Source organism: Gavialis gangeticus, unplaced genomic scaffold, assembly GCF_001723915.1.
Source record: "Gavialis gangeticus isolate Ggan-Ray unplaced genomic scaffold, GavGan_comp1, whole genome shotgun sequence".
NCBI classification, from domain to species: Eukaryota; Metazoa; Chordata; order Crocodylia; family Gavialidae; genus Gavialis; species Gavialis gangeticus.
Window position 1 is genome coordinate 145146263 of NW_017729024.1, and position 13500 is coordinate 145159762.

Sequence of the window (13500 nt, forward strand, 5' to 3'; positions counted from 1 at the left end):
CAAATAAAAGGCATTGTAGGAACCAGCCCAAAAGTTATTACACAAAATATATATGCCTTAACCTGGCCGAACGCATGGCCAGGTCACTACCTAAAATGTAATTAACCAGTTAACTGCATCTCAAGTGTAATGTCTGTCAGGGACCTGCACAATAAAGATGAGCAATATATGTAGAGTAAAATGGTAAAAGCACTCAGCTGCTTTTTCCAATTACAATAACGATTCTTCCAATTTGGGTTCTTATGCAGTAGACGTTTTCTTGATGGACTTGGCTCTGACCAACCTCAAGACTGCAGAAAAAGACCAGACAGCTCTTGCTCTAATTCATAAGAACTCTTACATAATGGCTAAATCCAGCTACACGCTGAATTAAAGTTTTTAGTTCCACACACAAGGTTCAAAAGTTTCTTCACAGAAAGTATTGCAAATCTGAGCTTTCCTATGGCTGGCATAAGCAAAACGTGCACTTCTTTAAGATCACTAGAAACCAAGATCTTTTCTTGGCTGGAGGAAAGGAAATTGTTTAGATGAACAAAGTTTATTGGCCAAGTTTCAGAACCATTCCACATAACTTTCCAACTGTTTAAAAAAAAGTTTTCCAACACCATTTGTATTTGGTCTCTACATAAAAAAAAAAAAAACAACTTCTGATAAGTACCAGATCTTATTAAATCAAGGATTTAAACAAAATAAGCACATTCTACAGTTCTGTATGTAATTATGAACCACATACAGCATTAAAACTAGAATGGAAAGTTTACAACACATACCAAAGAGAGGTGCACCTAAAAAGGTTGACACCCTGGGCAAAGCTTCTGTGGGGAGGAAGAAGGCAAGTGCTGGAGCAGCCTTGAGCCCCCACCCCTCCAACCACAGGAGCCCAGCTGGGAAAAACCTCATGCCACCTAGAAGCTGGGTGGCAGGATACAGCTGGAGCATCCCCAAGCCACCATAGGAGGGTCTTACTACCCCAGGTATCCAAAGATTTCCCAGCCATTCCTGCCATGTCCCTGCACCAACCTCCTATGGTCAAGTCAGTGCAGGCCTTCAACTCTGCATCTAGAGATGGGCAGTACAGAGCTGATCCCTCGTGTCCTAGCACACAGCTCCTATAGCCAGGCACCAAAAGGCTTCTCCAGCTGGGCTCCTGTGGCCAGAGGGGGAAAGGGCTACCCCAGATGCAGTAAAGACTCGTGGGGAAAGGAGGGAAGCATAACACCTCACCAGGGTTGTTTGACCCCAGAACTCTTTCCTGCCACGGCAGGGGGTCAGACTTGATGATCTGCTCAGGTCCCTTCCAACCCTACCAACTATGAAACTATGAATTCCAGCACCCCCTTTAAGGTGGCACCTGGAGGTCATGCCCCTCTCACCCCCATTCCCAACTAGTTACATTACTGCCAAACATATTTGCTACTTAAGTGTGGCCATATTCAATTTTAAAATGTGAGCAAAGCCAAGTACAGTTTAAAGAAAAGTTATTTATTTACCACAGTACAAATTCTCAGAGACATGCTGCCCATATCCCATTCCAATGCAAGATGTGCATGAGGTACATACATATCACCATAACATTTTTTTTACCTTAGTACTATCCACAAGGCATAAATGCACATTTTGCTTTCTCATACTCTGCATGGAAGGCAAAAAAGGTAGTATGTATCTCTCAAAGCTGTGTTGTGCCCCCCACCCCCCGCAACCACAGAATCCCAACAGCTCAAAAAAAGGGGATGGGGTAAAACAAAGAATGTACAGAGACCTCACAAAGAAAATATACTTACCAGCAACAGGAGCTCAAGATGGGTATACAAGTAACACAGCAGGTGCACCCAAGCTACATGCACTCTTTCTGCCAGAACAGTAAAGATACAGCATGTATTTTCCCTACCCTTCTTTGTCCTATGCACTGGAGGACAACGTGTGCATCCTATTTTTTTCTCCCCCTCTCAGGAGTTCTAGATCAGTATGGACTATAAGGAAGAAGGGGGACCCAGGCACCACAATATCTAGCACCCACTGACCTGTAGTAACCTGGGCCCCCACTATCTAAGACTTTCTGAAAAAAAGGAGACAACAAAGCTAGAGGAAGCAGACCCCAAGCACTGGCAGAGATGCTACCCTGCCTTCTACAGAGATGCCAGAAGTTAAACAGACTACACAGGGAACTTGAGGAATTAAACATGGGGGGGCAGCTGATCCGGAAACCAGGGAATCTGTAGAGACTGTCCAAGAACTCAAAGGACATCATTAAAAAAAAGGACGCAAGCAAGTTGAAGTACAGTCTTCACTAGGATAAAGTTAAGAGTTCAATGATCTGGTAGAGAGAGAACCACAAACAGGCTCACAAATATAACAAATACCTATAGATGAGAGAGACTGGTGCAAGTAGAGTGCTGACAGAAGCACAGAGGGCAGCAAAGATTCCAGTTGAAGCAAGTCACTCACCATCTAGAGCAGTGGTCTCCAAACTTTGATTGCGCACCCCTATCAGTAAAAAATTTGAGCAAGCACCCCAATATATGTATATTTATTTATAAATTATATACATGTACTACTGTACTAGTATATTATGTACATTATAAAACATATACAAAAATAGAAATTAAAAAAGGATGAGAAAGATGAAATAAATTTTTTTTTTAAAATTTAAAAATATTGTATGTTTTTTATTAATGGTACAAAAACCTTTTTGCTCTCACTAAAAATATTATTATTAATAATAATATTATTAAAATATTATTATTAATAATATTTTTAGTGAGAGCAATGTGATTGAATACGCTTCATTATTTTTGAATATCTTGGTTTAACACTTTGATACAGTGATTTGAAGGTCTGGTTCTAAGTTCAGTTTATTTCGATACTTGGTTTTAATGGCTGTCATAGCTGAAAAAGCTACCTCACAAAGATATGTTGATCCAAATGGAAGAAGTGCATCATTGGCTGTGCTTACTAAATCATGATACTCATTTTTCAATCCCATCCACCAATTATGCAAAGGTTTTTGTTGAAATTCGGCTAGTAAATTTCCATCTTCCCTGATGTCAATCAGTTGTTCTTGCAAACTAAAATTGGAAGGTGTTGCATTTTTATATTTTTAACAAATGGGTTCAAAACCCACTGAAATGCTTCGTTTGAAAGATTTTTAAACAGGTTAGAAAATTCTGTTGCCAAGTTTAAGCGTGCAGATATGAGAGTTTTTATAGGTGACATGCTTACATTGTTTTCAGCAACAAAATCACATAACGATGGAAACATTTCCAAACATCCATTTTCCAAATGCTCTCTCTGTAACACGAGTTTCTTCCGAAAAGCAGTTACTTTCTCACTCATTGTTAAAACATCACCTTTACCTTGAAGGGACAGATAGTGCGTTTATTTTTTCAAAATATCTGCTAGGTAGCATACTACTGACAGCTACTGATCATCACAGAAAAGGTCAGCAAATTTGGAACACTTGTCTTTTTGTAAAAAAAAAAGCGCAACTCATCTTTAAATTCAACAACTCTTTTAAGCACGTTGCCACGAGATAACCAACGAACCTCTGTGTGGTACAAAAGATTTTCATGGTCACTCTCCATCTCATTACAAAGTATTGTAAAGATTCTATTTAAAAGGTCTTGTTTTTATCAAATTAACAACATCGATGACATCCTGTAGCACTTTGTGCACTTCTGGCTCCAACTTGTTTGCTGCAATAGCTTGCCTATGAATAATGCAGTGAATTTATTTCACATGTGGTGCTACCTCTGTAACCGTACCCCAAAATCCCTTTTTTATTCCAGTCAAAGCAGCCGCTCCATCAATAGTTACACTTGGACAGTTTTTCCATAAAACATTTGTTTTTATTAAAGAAGTAATTTACTGTTGAGAATATATCTTCTCCGGTACATCTTTCCTTTAGTGGCTCACAAAAAAGTAGTTCTTCATATATTTCATTATTGAAACAGAATCTAGCAAATACCGTAAGCTGAGACATGTTAGAAACATCTGTACTTTCATCCAACTGTATAGCAAACCCCCCACACTGCGTAATTTGTTCTAATACTTGTTTCTTCAAATCTTCAGCAATGTTTTCTATGCGTCTTCCAACAGTATTTGCTGACAAAGGGATGCATTTTAGTTTGTCACCATATTGTTTTCCATGTATTACTTCAGCCATTTTTACCGCAGCAGGAACAACAAGCATTTCCCCAATGGTATGTGGCTTTTTGTCTTTCGCTATTAAGTAAGAAACTTCAAAAGAGGCTTCTAAACATTTATCATTAAGTTTAGTGAAATTTTGTGAAGTACTGGATTGAGTATCACATGACTTTAAACATCGCTGAAAAAACTGTAGAGGTTTGTCTTCATGTTCTGGATGCTTAGTTTTTAAATGGCGTGCTAATCATGATGGCTTCACACTATCATTAACTAATATCTCAAGGCACAATATACACTTAGGGCTAGGTTCATCGTTAATGATAATGGATGCAAGTCCATATTTCAAATAGTCGTCTTGCTAATTTCAAGTTTTTTTGGCTGACTTCTTGTCAGATCTGATTAGATCGTCATTGTTTTTACCTGGTAATGTGGCTGACAAAGAGCTCATACTAGGAGTAGGAGTGTCAGCTCCGCCATTTTCTTGTTGTTCGCTTGTGCTCGCATTATTAGTATTATCTTCAATCCGCGGTTTCTTTGCAGGAATCTTTTTAATCCACTTGTCCATTTTGTGAGGGTTAGTTTAGTTAAATCTAGATAATATTATCTGTAAATCCACTTAACCAGGCACACGTAAACTGCAATATGTCGCGACACGCTGAAAGCAAACAAACGAGTGAGGGCGCCACCGTCAACCTTCCGTGTTGTGGAACTCCCACTCTTCCCTCAGGATACCTCACATACCATACGTGACACATGACCGTCTGACATATGGACCGAGTGAGGGCACCAGTGTCAATCTGTATATTAAATATTAGTAAAGCTTTGTTTTTATCTAAAAAAAATATAAATAGAAATTCTAATATTTTCTTCCCACACCCCAATGGATCGTCTTGCGCACCCCGCTTTGGAAACCACTGGTCTAGAGGACATGTGGCCACCTTGCAGCAGGAGCAAGCATGCCACAAGTGGTGCAGGCAGCCTGGGGGCCACATGGCAGACAAGAGTGAGGAGGGTAAGCAACACAGTAGCAGGTAAGGCAGGAAGAAAACCAGGGGAAGGGGATCTGAGTGGGACCTGGGGGGGCTCGGAACTTAATTTATGGCACAGCTACCAGAAGGGCTGGGCCCCCACTGGTATAGATGGGTAACTCGAGAAATGAAATAATGTCCTATCAACTTTAACTAGTTTGATCACCAAGAGATTAATAAACACACTCACCTTCCCCGTGAGTGAAGGAGGCCCCACATTTAAAAAGATCAACTAGCAAGGTATATCACAGTTGTGAATAGCAAGAGAAAAACAAAGGTCTCCTTTTAAAACATTAACTGGATCCTTCTACAACAGAGAGGAATGGACTAAAAGGGCAAGCATAACTGTCCATGGATTGATTTGCACCTGCAAAAAAGTCAAGTCAGGCAGGTTTTCAAATCCGTCTTACAGAAAAATTTCAGGGAGTCTCAACTGGCCCTGATAAATGCCTCTCCCCACTATGCCTAGGTTTGACTGCTGAGTGTTCAACCTGGACCCAAAGTCTTAAATTGCTGAAGTATGGTCTCAAGGCCCACTATCAGCTCTTCATAATCAGGCATCCAGATATAGGTGCACCACAATGTTTTTCCTCCTATAGGTGGACCTAACACTACAGAGTCATGTTAAAGACCCATGGGACTGTCAAAAAACAAGACATAGGATCTCATACAGGTAATGGTCCAGAAAAACTTCAGCTACTGTCAGAGATGATATCTCATGACAAATGGAGAAATGCTCAGTCTGAAGGTAGAGAAAAAAAATAAGCCAGTGCCCAATTCCCAGCACAGAATTATGGTAGCCAGTGTTACTACCTTGAACTTCTACTTACAGATAAGGAAGCTCAGCTCTCAGGTCCAAAATCAGCTGGCATTCTCCTTTTCTTTTTAGGATTTGCAAAGGCTATTGTAAATGCCTTATACCTTACGCTGCAGAGGAGCTTTCTTTAATCACCCCCACAAAGTGTGAAGGCTTGCCGATGCAGTAAAAGCTTGTGAGAAGGAACCTTGAAAAGGGACAGGAAAGGTAAAAGGATTCAAGCTGAACTTGATCCAGTAATCCAAAATGGTGCCTAGGACCCACTGATCCAAAACAACATGACTCCCTAGGCATGCCTGCAACAGGCAAAGCACTTCTGGAGAAGAGGAGAGATGAGACTACAAGAGCTAGAATCCAAGGAAGAAAGAAGTTTTTAATCTGTCCCATCACTGCATAGATCACAAGACACTCATCTGTAGAAATACTGCCTCTTCTTTGGTAGCCCAAGTCATCTATATAGTTAGCTGGCCGAGTAGATGGTCTCTGGATGATGCTCATGGTCATTTCAGGACTGGCATGGCAGCAGAGTTCCTCTACAGCTGTTAGTGGTTGGCAAAGCTTTCTTTCAGTGTTGAAAACATTTCTCCTTTAAATTGGAGGTCCTCCTCTCAGTGTTCTGGATCTCACGGGAAAAGCCAGAGTCCCAGTGCCAGGGGGCAAGATGCTGTATGCACTGCAGCCAAGCACATTTTGTAAAGAGATCCTGGCAAGGCTGCAAAGCCCCCTTAGAGTCCAATGCTGTTTTGCCCATGAAGTACTGCCACTTCATGCCACATTAAGTTATACCAGGCCAGAAAAGTTGGCTAGTTGGCCAGACAGAAAGCCTGAAGATTTGCCATTGAGTATGGATTTATTTGGTAGGAAGTTCATCCTTGTCTTTCACATGTGCTCTTATACAGCTTCACTTTCTCAACAGCAACCACCACAACTAGGCTAGTGTTTGGGCTAGAATTCAGCACTCCTAGATGGCTCTTGATAATATTTACTGACATTTCTAGTGGTAGGAACTGAAGAAGCTGGAGTTTATTACTTTGGCCAACTGCATTCATCGTGTGAGACTGTTTTGCTCTGTATAGATTGGTGGAGAATATCCAGCACTTTAAGGGTAGGCTGCCTGACTCTCCGCCACAGGAATCTGAAGACCTCATAGGGTCCTGAAAGTAACAGATAAATCAGCTGTCCACATGGAACTACAAACAGTTATTTCATCAACTCCTTCCGCAAAGGTACTTTCAGGCATCTGGTCTTCCCCTAATCTGGGAAAGGACTGAAAAAGTTTACCCATGTTTCACATCACATTTGCACTACATTCACTTCCACAAAACAGAACACATTTCCAGAAGTATACACTGGGAAAGAAACAGACTCCTCTACCATATAGAAAATAATTTAAATAGATGATTGTTTCAAATAATCCGTTTCAAATTTTTAGTAAAAACAGATTTTTTTCTGAATAAACCAAACGCTCATTACTTCCATGCCTGTTGCATGTCTCCACATATTAATATTTTAGAAAAGCAGCAGATCTTGCCATGTATCAAATGATATTTCTCACACAGAAAACTTGAGATTTTTATTTTGCAGAGCAATCTGAACAAACACATACAAACCCTTACTTAAGGGTACACTTAAAGACCACTGAAAAAAAAATTTCCATCTACATTCTCTAGGCATGCTATAGAGGTAGTAGTCTATGCAAAAGGCCTCTCTTCTTTTTACAATATAAAGCAAAAACTTAAAAGATTATTAAGGGGAATTAGTATCTGATGAGTGTGGATCTTTAAGAAAGGATTTTTAGTCAGGCTTTTTTATGGCTGTCACCTATTTGGTTTCAAAAGGAAGGAATATCCCAGGCAAGGGAAAGAAGTGCAAGCTCCACACCTCCTATTTCACCTATTCAACTGAGAATTAATAATAATGGTTCTAGAAATCTTCCCCACTCCTGTGATCCTACCTTCCTAAACACAAGCTAAAAGCCCAGGTAAAATGTCCCGCCCCCTTCCACAATGTGGGGGGTGGGATCTTACGTACAGGAAATAAAGTTTACTCACCAGTATTGCTGGAGGGGGATCAAGCCCTGATACTTTTACAAGTATCGTATCATATTTGTCAAAATTAATTCCTGTTTGATAATGTGCAAAGATGGCTTCTTCATCATCTGGTGGAGGTGGAGGCATGTATGTCACCTTTGGCCCTTCAAAATACAAGAAAAAATATAATGGGTCAGTCATATCAATAATTAAGTGAACTACCAGATGACAGTTTGAATATGCTGTACATTCTACAATTCTGTAGAATCTTATTTTTGTGCAAGTGGCAAACAATTCACATATGAAATAATTTACAAAATGGGAATAGTTTGAAGCATGCTATACTGAAGTCTCATAATAGTAAGACTTAAGTTTACTGTCCTTTTTATTATAAAATTTACTCATACCTTATCCAAGGTTACAACATTTAAAAAAACTTGATTTGCAAATGACCAAAAAAGGTTTTTTTGTGAAATTCTTCTACATGCTTAATATTTGTTCACGCTCGCACAAAAAAGTTTTTTTCTCCAGTCATTACTAAATTAACTGCAATTCTATTGCAGGATGAAAAATTAGAAGTTAAATTGTTCACCTCTGGAATCTTCACAAGAGAAAGCTTACTTACAACTGAATGCAAGCTTATATGCTTTAGGGCTACCAGATGGACAGCCCTGATTCAATTCTCCCTTAAAAGCCTGAACTAGCCTCATATTAAGAGTGTTCTTTCTAATATCCAACCTAAAATTTCCCCTGCTACAATCTGAGACCAAATCACTCTAACCTGGCTACAGAGGATACCATATTCACATAAATACAAGACTACCCTGATTATAAAATGACCTCCCAATAATTAGATCCCATATGTGAAAATTTTATAAATTTGCTATCATTTTCCATGTATATAATCTAATTATTGTAGGTTTGTCTTGAATTTGTACCCCTTCCACTGCTACAGTGGGGGAAATAAATCTGGGAAGGTCAGGTGGCCCCCCCTTGCCCTCTGCCCTTTCTCCCAGCTTCTTCCCCCTGTAGCTCCTGGCCCACCTCCTTCTGTCAGATGCTGCTCTCTGTGAGCACATGGAAGTGAAGAGAAAATCTGAAGACACTAATAGATGAGTTGACACATTGTCTTTTAAACTGATGCAAGGTTTAGCACAGATACTCCACAAACATACTTCTAAGCAGCACTTCTGTACTTCTTTCTATAGAACGCATATTATGCATGATATATGAGCCCGAAACCAAAAGTCTAAGGATTTCATAGGAGTTTAACAGAAGACAATGTATTTAATATGGTTTCCTTGTATGCAAATGTAAGACTAGGAGCTTTTCCCTCCACCATGCTGACTGGCAACGCCCCCCCCCCGCCCCAAAAAACAAAACAAAACAAAACACCCTAGTCTTATATTCAAGAAAATACAGTACTTCGCCACCAACCTTCACTCTCCCCCCACACCCACTCAGTCCCAGTCCTTATAGCCTTTACTCATGTTTCATGTACTGCTGGACTCTTTCCTATCCAAGTCTTTCTTGAAAAGTGGGGTCCAAAACTAGACACCACCCCAGGCCTCCCCAGTGTCAAGAAGTAAGAGAATCATTTCCCTCAACTTGCAAGTGACAGTTTTATTACTAAAGCATAGTACATTATTGGCCTTTTCCCTAGTGCAGGCAGGAGCACCTGCTCCTCCTACAGACACTTCCTGGCCCAGCCCTGACTGCTCCTGCTGAAAACAGAAGCATGCAGGATTGTTCTACCTGGTGGCAGCCTGGAGATTTATCTGTGCAATGCCCGTGTTCCTCCAGGCTGCTGCATCACCACTGCTGCCATCAGGTAGAACTGCCCCGCACACCTGTTCCCAGGAAGAGCATGCAGGGCTTGACCAGGAAGTAGTGCAGCAAGAGAAGGCCCTCTAGCTTCCGTTCAGTTTAATCAAGTAAACCTAATGCAAGCAGGAGCTCCTGCTTTTCCCACAGACCCTTCCCCAGTCAGGATCTATGCAAGGCACATGGAGCAGTTTCACCTGTTTGTCATGGCCCCAGCATCATGGCACCCTTGAAAAGATCTTGTAGCACCCTTGGTGGCATGGCATGATGCCCAGCTGAGGACTGTCCACTGATTTATCCAGTACAGATTTCCTCCCAATAAAGTAAGCTGGCCTCTCTGCCTTTTTCAAATCCCTTCCATGACTGACTTCTGCAAAACTTATTGTCTTGTCCTATCCTTTAAATCTTTGCATAGTACTACTCAGACCTATGTCTCTCATCCTGTTACTGCACATATTCCCCTCTCACCTCCTGGCTGGCATCATCTAGTTGGGGATGATCCTGCTTTGAGCATGGATTGGACCAGATGACCTCCTGAGGTCCCTCTGAACCCTAATTTTTTATATTCTATGAATGGCAGTTGCCAGGGAGCTGAGCCAAGCCTACTGCCAGCCCTGCACACTGGATGAAACCTGCAGCCCAACCTACTGCACCAGTTCTGTGGCTCTGCACTAGCTCTAGAGCCACATGCCAGGTCAGAGCCTATGCATGACTCTGAAGCCATGTGCCAGGGCCAACCCAGCACACTACCCCAGGGCCAACACAAAGTCCCAGACTCAACATACTGGGTCCCATCCAGCATGTGGTTTCAAAGCCAGTACACCAGATCTAGATCTGGTGTGCTGAGTCCAACAACAAATCAACTCTGCACACTGAGCCAATCTGGTGCATGGCTGAAAAGGCAAGTTCCACATAGATCCAGACATTTGATAGGTGAGGGCATGGCAGAAGACAGATCTGTAAGCCACAATGAGCCTTTGAGAAGCACAACATAAATACACCGAATCTTATTCAATGGCCTATTTGTGGATTGTTGATTCAAGATGTTATGCAGGTGGACATGGTCCATCTTGAAGAACACCTGATCTGTACATACACTACATGCATAGTACTGAGTATTTCTGCTCAGATTAAAGAATACACCAACTAGAATTAGTTAGGCAAGCATGCTTTATGATTAGTGCTACATACATGTACATGCTCACCTTGATTATCACCACTTTCCATTGCACATGACTTCCAAGTACCTTTAAGAAAAATGAAATTATTTATTAATAAAGCAAAAAGAGAAACAAAAACCCACGTCCTCGCTAAGCTAACTTACAATAAAGCAACTTACTTCTTCCAGAACCTGCAATTACTTCTTCATTGCCTCCTCTGTAACCACCTGTTAAAAGATTTTCATAATTGCTTTATTTTAATTAGACAGGATGCACTGGAAATACTCATTTAAATCACCCTTTCCACAAATTTAAGTCACAAAAAACTCACGTGGGGCAGCATAGAGGAGAATGCCTAACTATTGGCAGAGCGAAAGGAATAGAATACAAAGTAAGGAAGGGGATTAGGTAAGTAGAGTGAATTAAAACTGTGGGAGACATGGAAGACTAGGACTACAAATTTATGTTTATTATGCTAAAAAAAGGGGGGGGGAAGATAGTGGGTGACATGATCAAAGAAATGGGCATGGACAAAGATTTTGTAAGTACCATTTAGACTAGACCAAAGAAGGAGAGAATAAAGTGATCAGCTAGAAAAGCACGAGCTTGTAACACCATATTTACTTGAATAGATGGACCCCCCCAATAATTAGTTCTAGATATAAAAAAAAATATAAGTTTGTTATAATTTTCCAGATACAGAATCTAATTATTGTAGCTGGGCCTTGAATTCATCTACCTCCCACTGCTACAGTGGAGAAAATAAAACTGGGGGGGGGGGCAGGCAGCACATGTCAAGTGAGTCCCATTGCTCTCTGCCTCTCCACAACTTTTTCCCCTGGGAGCCCCTTCCCTTTCTCCTTGCTGCCAGACCCTGCCCTCCATGAGCACACAAAAGTGAGAAACAAAATTTGAAAACAATAACCCTGAAATTAAGTGTGGCTGTAGCAAATTTTCCCATAAACTTAATTCATCCAGAACTGACGTTACTTTTTTTTTTTTTTTTAAACTACTGCAAGTTTTAGCACAGGTACTCTGTAAACATACTTTCGAAGCAGCACTTTGGCACCTACCATATTTATCCAAATGAAACATAACCCTGAATGTAAAATGACCCCCTAATACTTAGATTCTACACATGGAAACATTTTTCCATGTATGGAATCTAATTATTGAAGGATCATCTTAAATTCAGCTGGGCTAAAACAGCAGTGCCCGATCTGTGCCACTGCTGCTAGAGGCCCAGGCTGCAGCTAGGCTCTGCACCCCAGGCTGCAGCACGGATGGAGCCTGCTGGCCAGGAACAAAAGGAGTAGTGCAGAAGGGAAGAAAATGGGGAAAAACAGGACTGGAGGCTGCAAGGAAGGAGTAGCAGGGTGTACACGAGGCAGTGGGGGCACGTTGGTGCTGACTCGGACTGTATTCAATGGGCACTATCATGTGTCTTATTCAGATGGGCTGCACTAAGCTATCTTTGTGGCTGGGCTTACTTGCCCAGTGTAGGCCATGTCTTTTATAGTCGTGATCAGTGTTGGCTGCATCTTAAGACAAGGGAGTTTCTTCCCTCATGACATTTGCTGTGGGGGGGAGGGGGGCACTCATTTTGTATTCAAGTAAATATAGCAGTTTGTTATTCAGCCTTCATCTTGCTTCTAGTTTGGCAGTCTGGACATTATTTCTGGTCTGACTGACCAAATCCCACTATTGCCACTGCTATTTCTGTTAGACATGGAACCTCTGGCCACGGCAGTAAGGCAAGATTCCCAGACAACAGATTAAAACATAACACAGTCATCATTCTCTGCATAGAGAATGTGCTACCTTTTTTTTTTTTTTTTAAAACAGAATACTCTTTCCTTCTTAAGAGCAATAGTATTCTAGACGCGTAGTCGTCTGTCTCTGGATACAACACTAAATATGCAATAATATTTAATAATTGTAATTACATTGGCAATTAATTATGTAACAATATATTGATAATTATTAACATGGTGTACATGTTAGGTGCTGTTATTTCCGAGAAGCTTAAGCTGGAATGGGGATAAAAAACTTGATAATTTTAAACTAATTAAAATTTCTATGAAAGACCTGGGTATCAGCCTTAGGGAAAAGAAAGAGAACCTTTTTAATGCTAATTGTTGGTCTAAAACATAACAAAATCCCTCAAAGAACAGATGGTGATGGAGAGTTTTGGGGTCACCAGAATAGCTGCCATTAAAATGAATGTACTCCCAAAACTTCTTGCCATTGCAACATTTAACTTATGTGTAGCAGAGCGTACTTCAAAGTCTTAGCAAGCTGTTCTCACAGACTTCATTTGGAATCATCATCATGAATATGAACACCTCAGTATTATACAGGCCTTCTAAGATGGGAGGTCTTGCAGGCTCCATCACGTCTTTGCACTAAGTTTTGTGCCAACATGCTATTATAAACTGCTACATGAAACGTTGTTCAATGCTATGGATTGATACAGAACAGAGGTGTCCAACCTTTCT

General features: G+C 40.8%; 1 protein-coding gene across 9 annotated transcripts in view; it reads right to left on the reverse strand.

Moving 5' to 3' along the window:
• Positions 1-13500, reverse strand: part of DDX4 (DEAD-box helicase 4) — a 114984-nt gene that overhangs the window by 19054 nt on the left and 82430 nt on the right. For all 9 annotated transcript variants that reach the window (XM_019517848.1, XM_019517845.1, XM_019517852.1 and 6 more), the window contains 3 exons: positions 11182-11229; positions 11048-11089; positions 8040-8182 (listed from right to left, as the gene is read on the reverse strand). In XM_019517848.1, coding sequence (XP_019373393.1) covers positions 8040-8182; positions 11048-11089; positions 11182-11229 — 233 coding nt within the window. The remainder of the gene's footprint in view (positions 1-8039; positions 8183-11047; positions 11090-11181; positions 11230-13500) is intronic.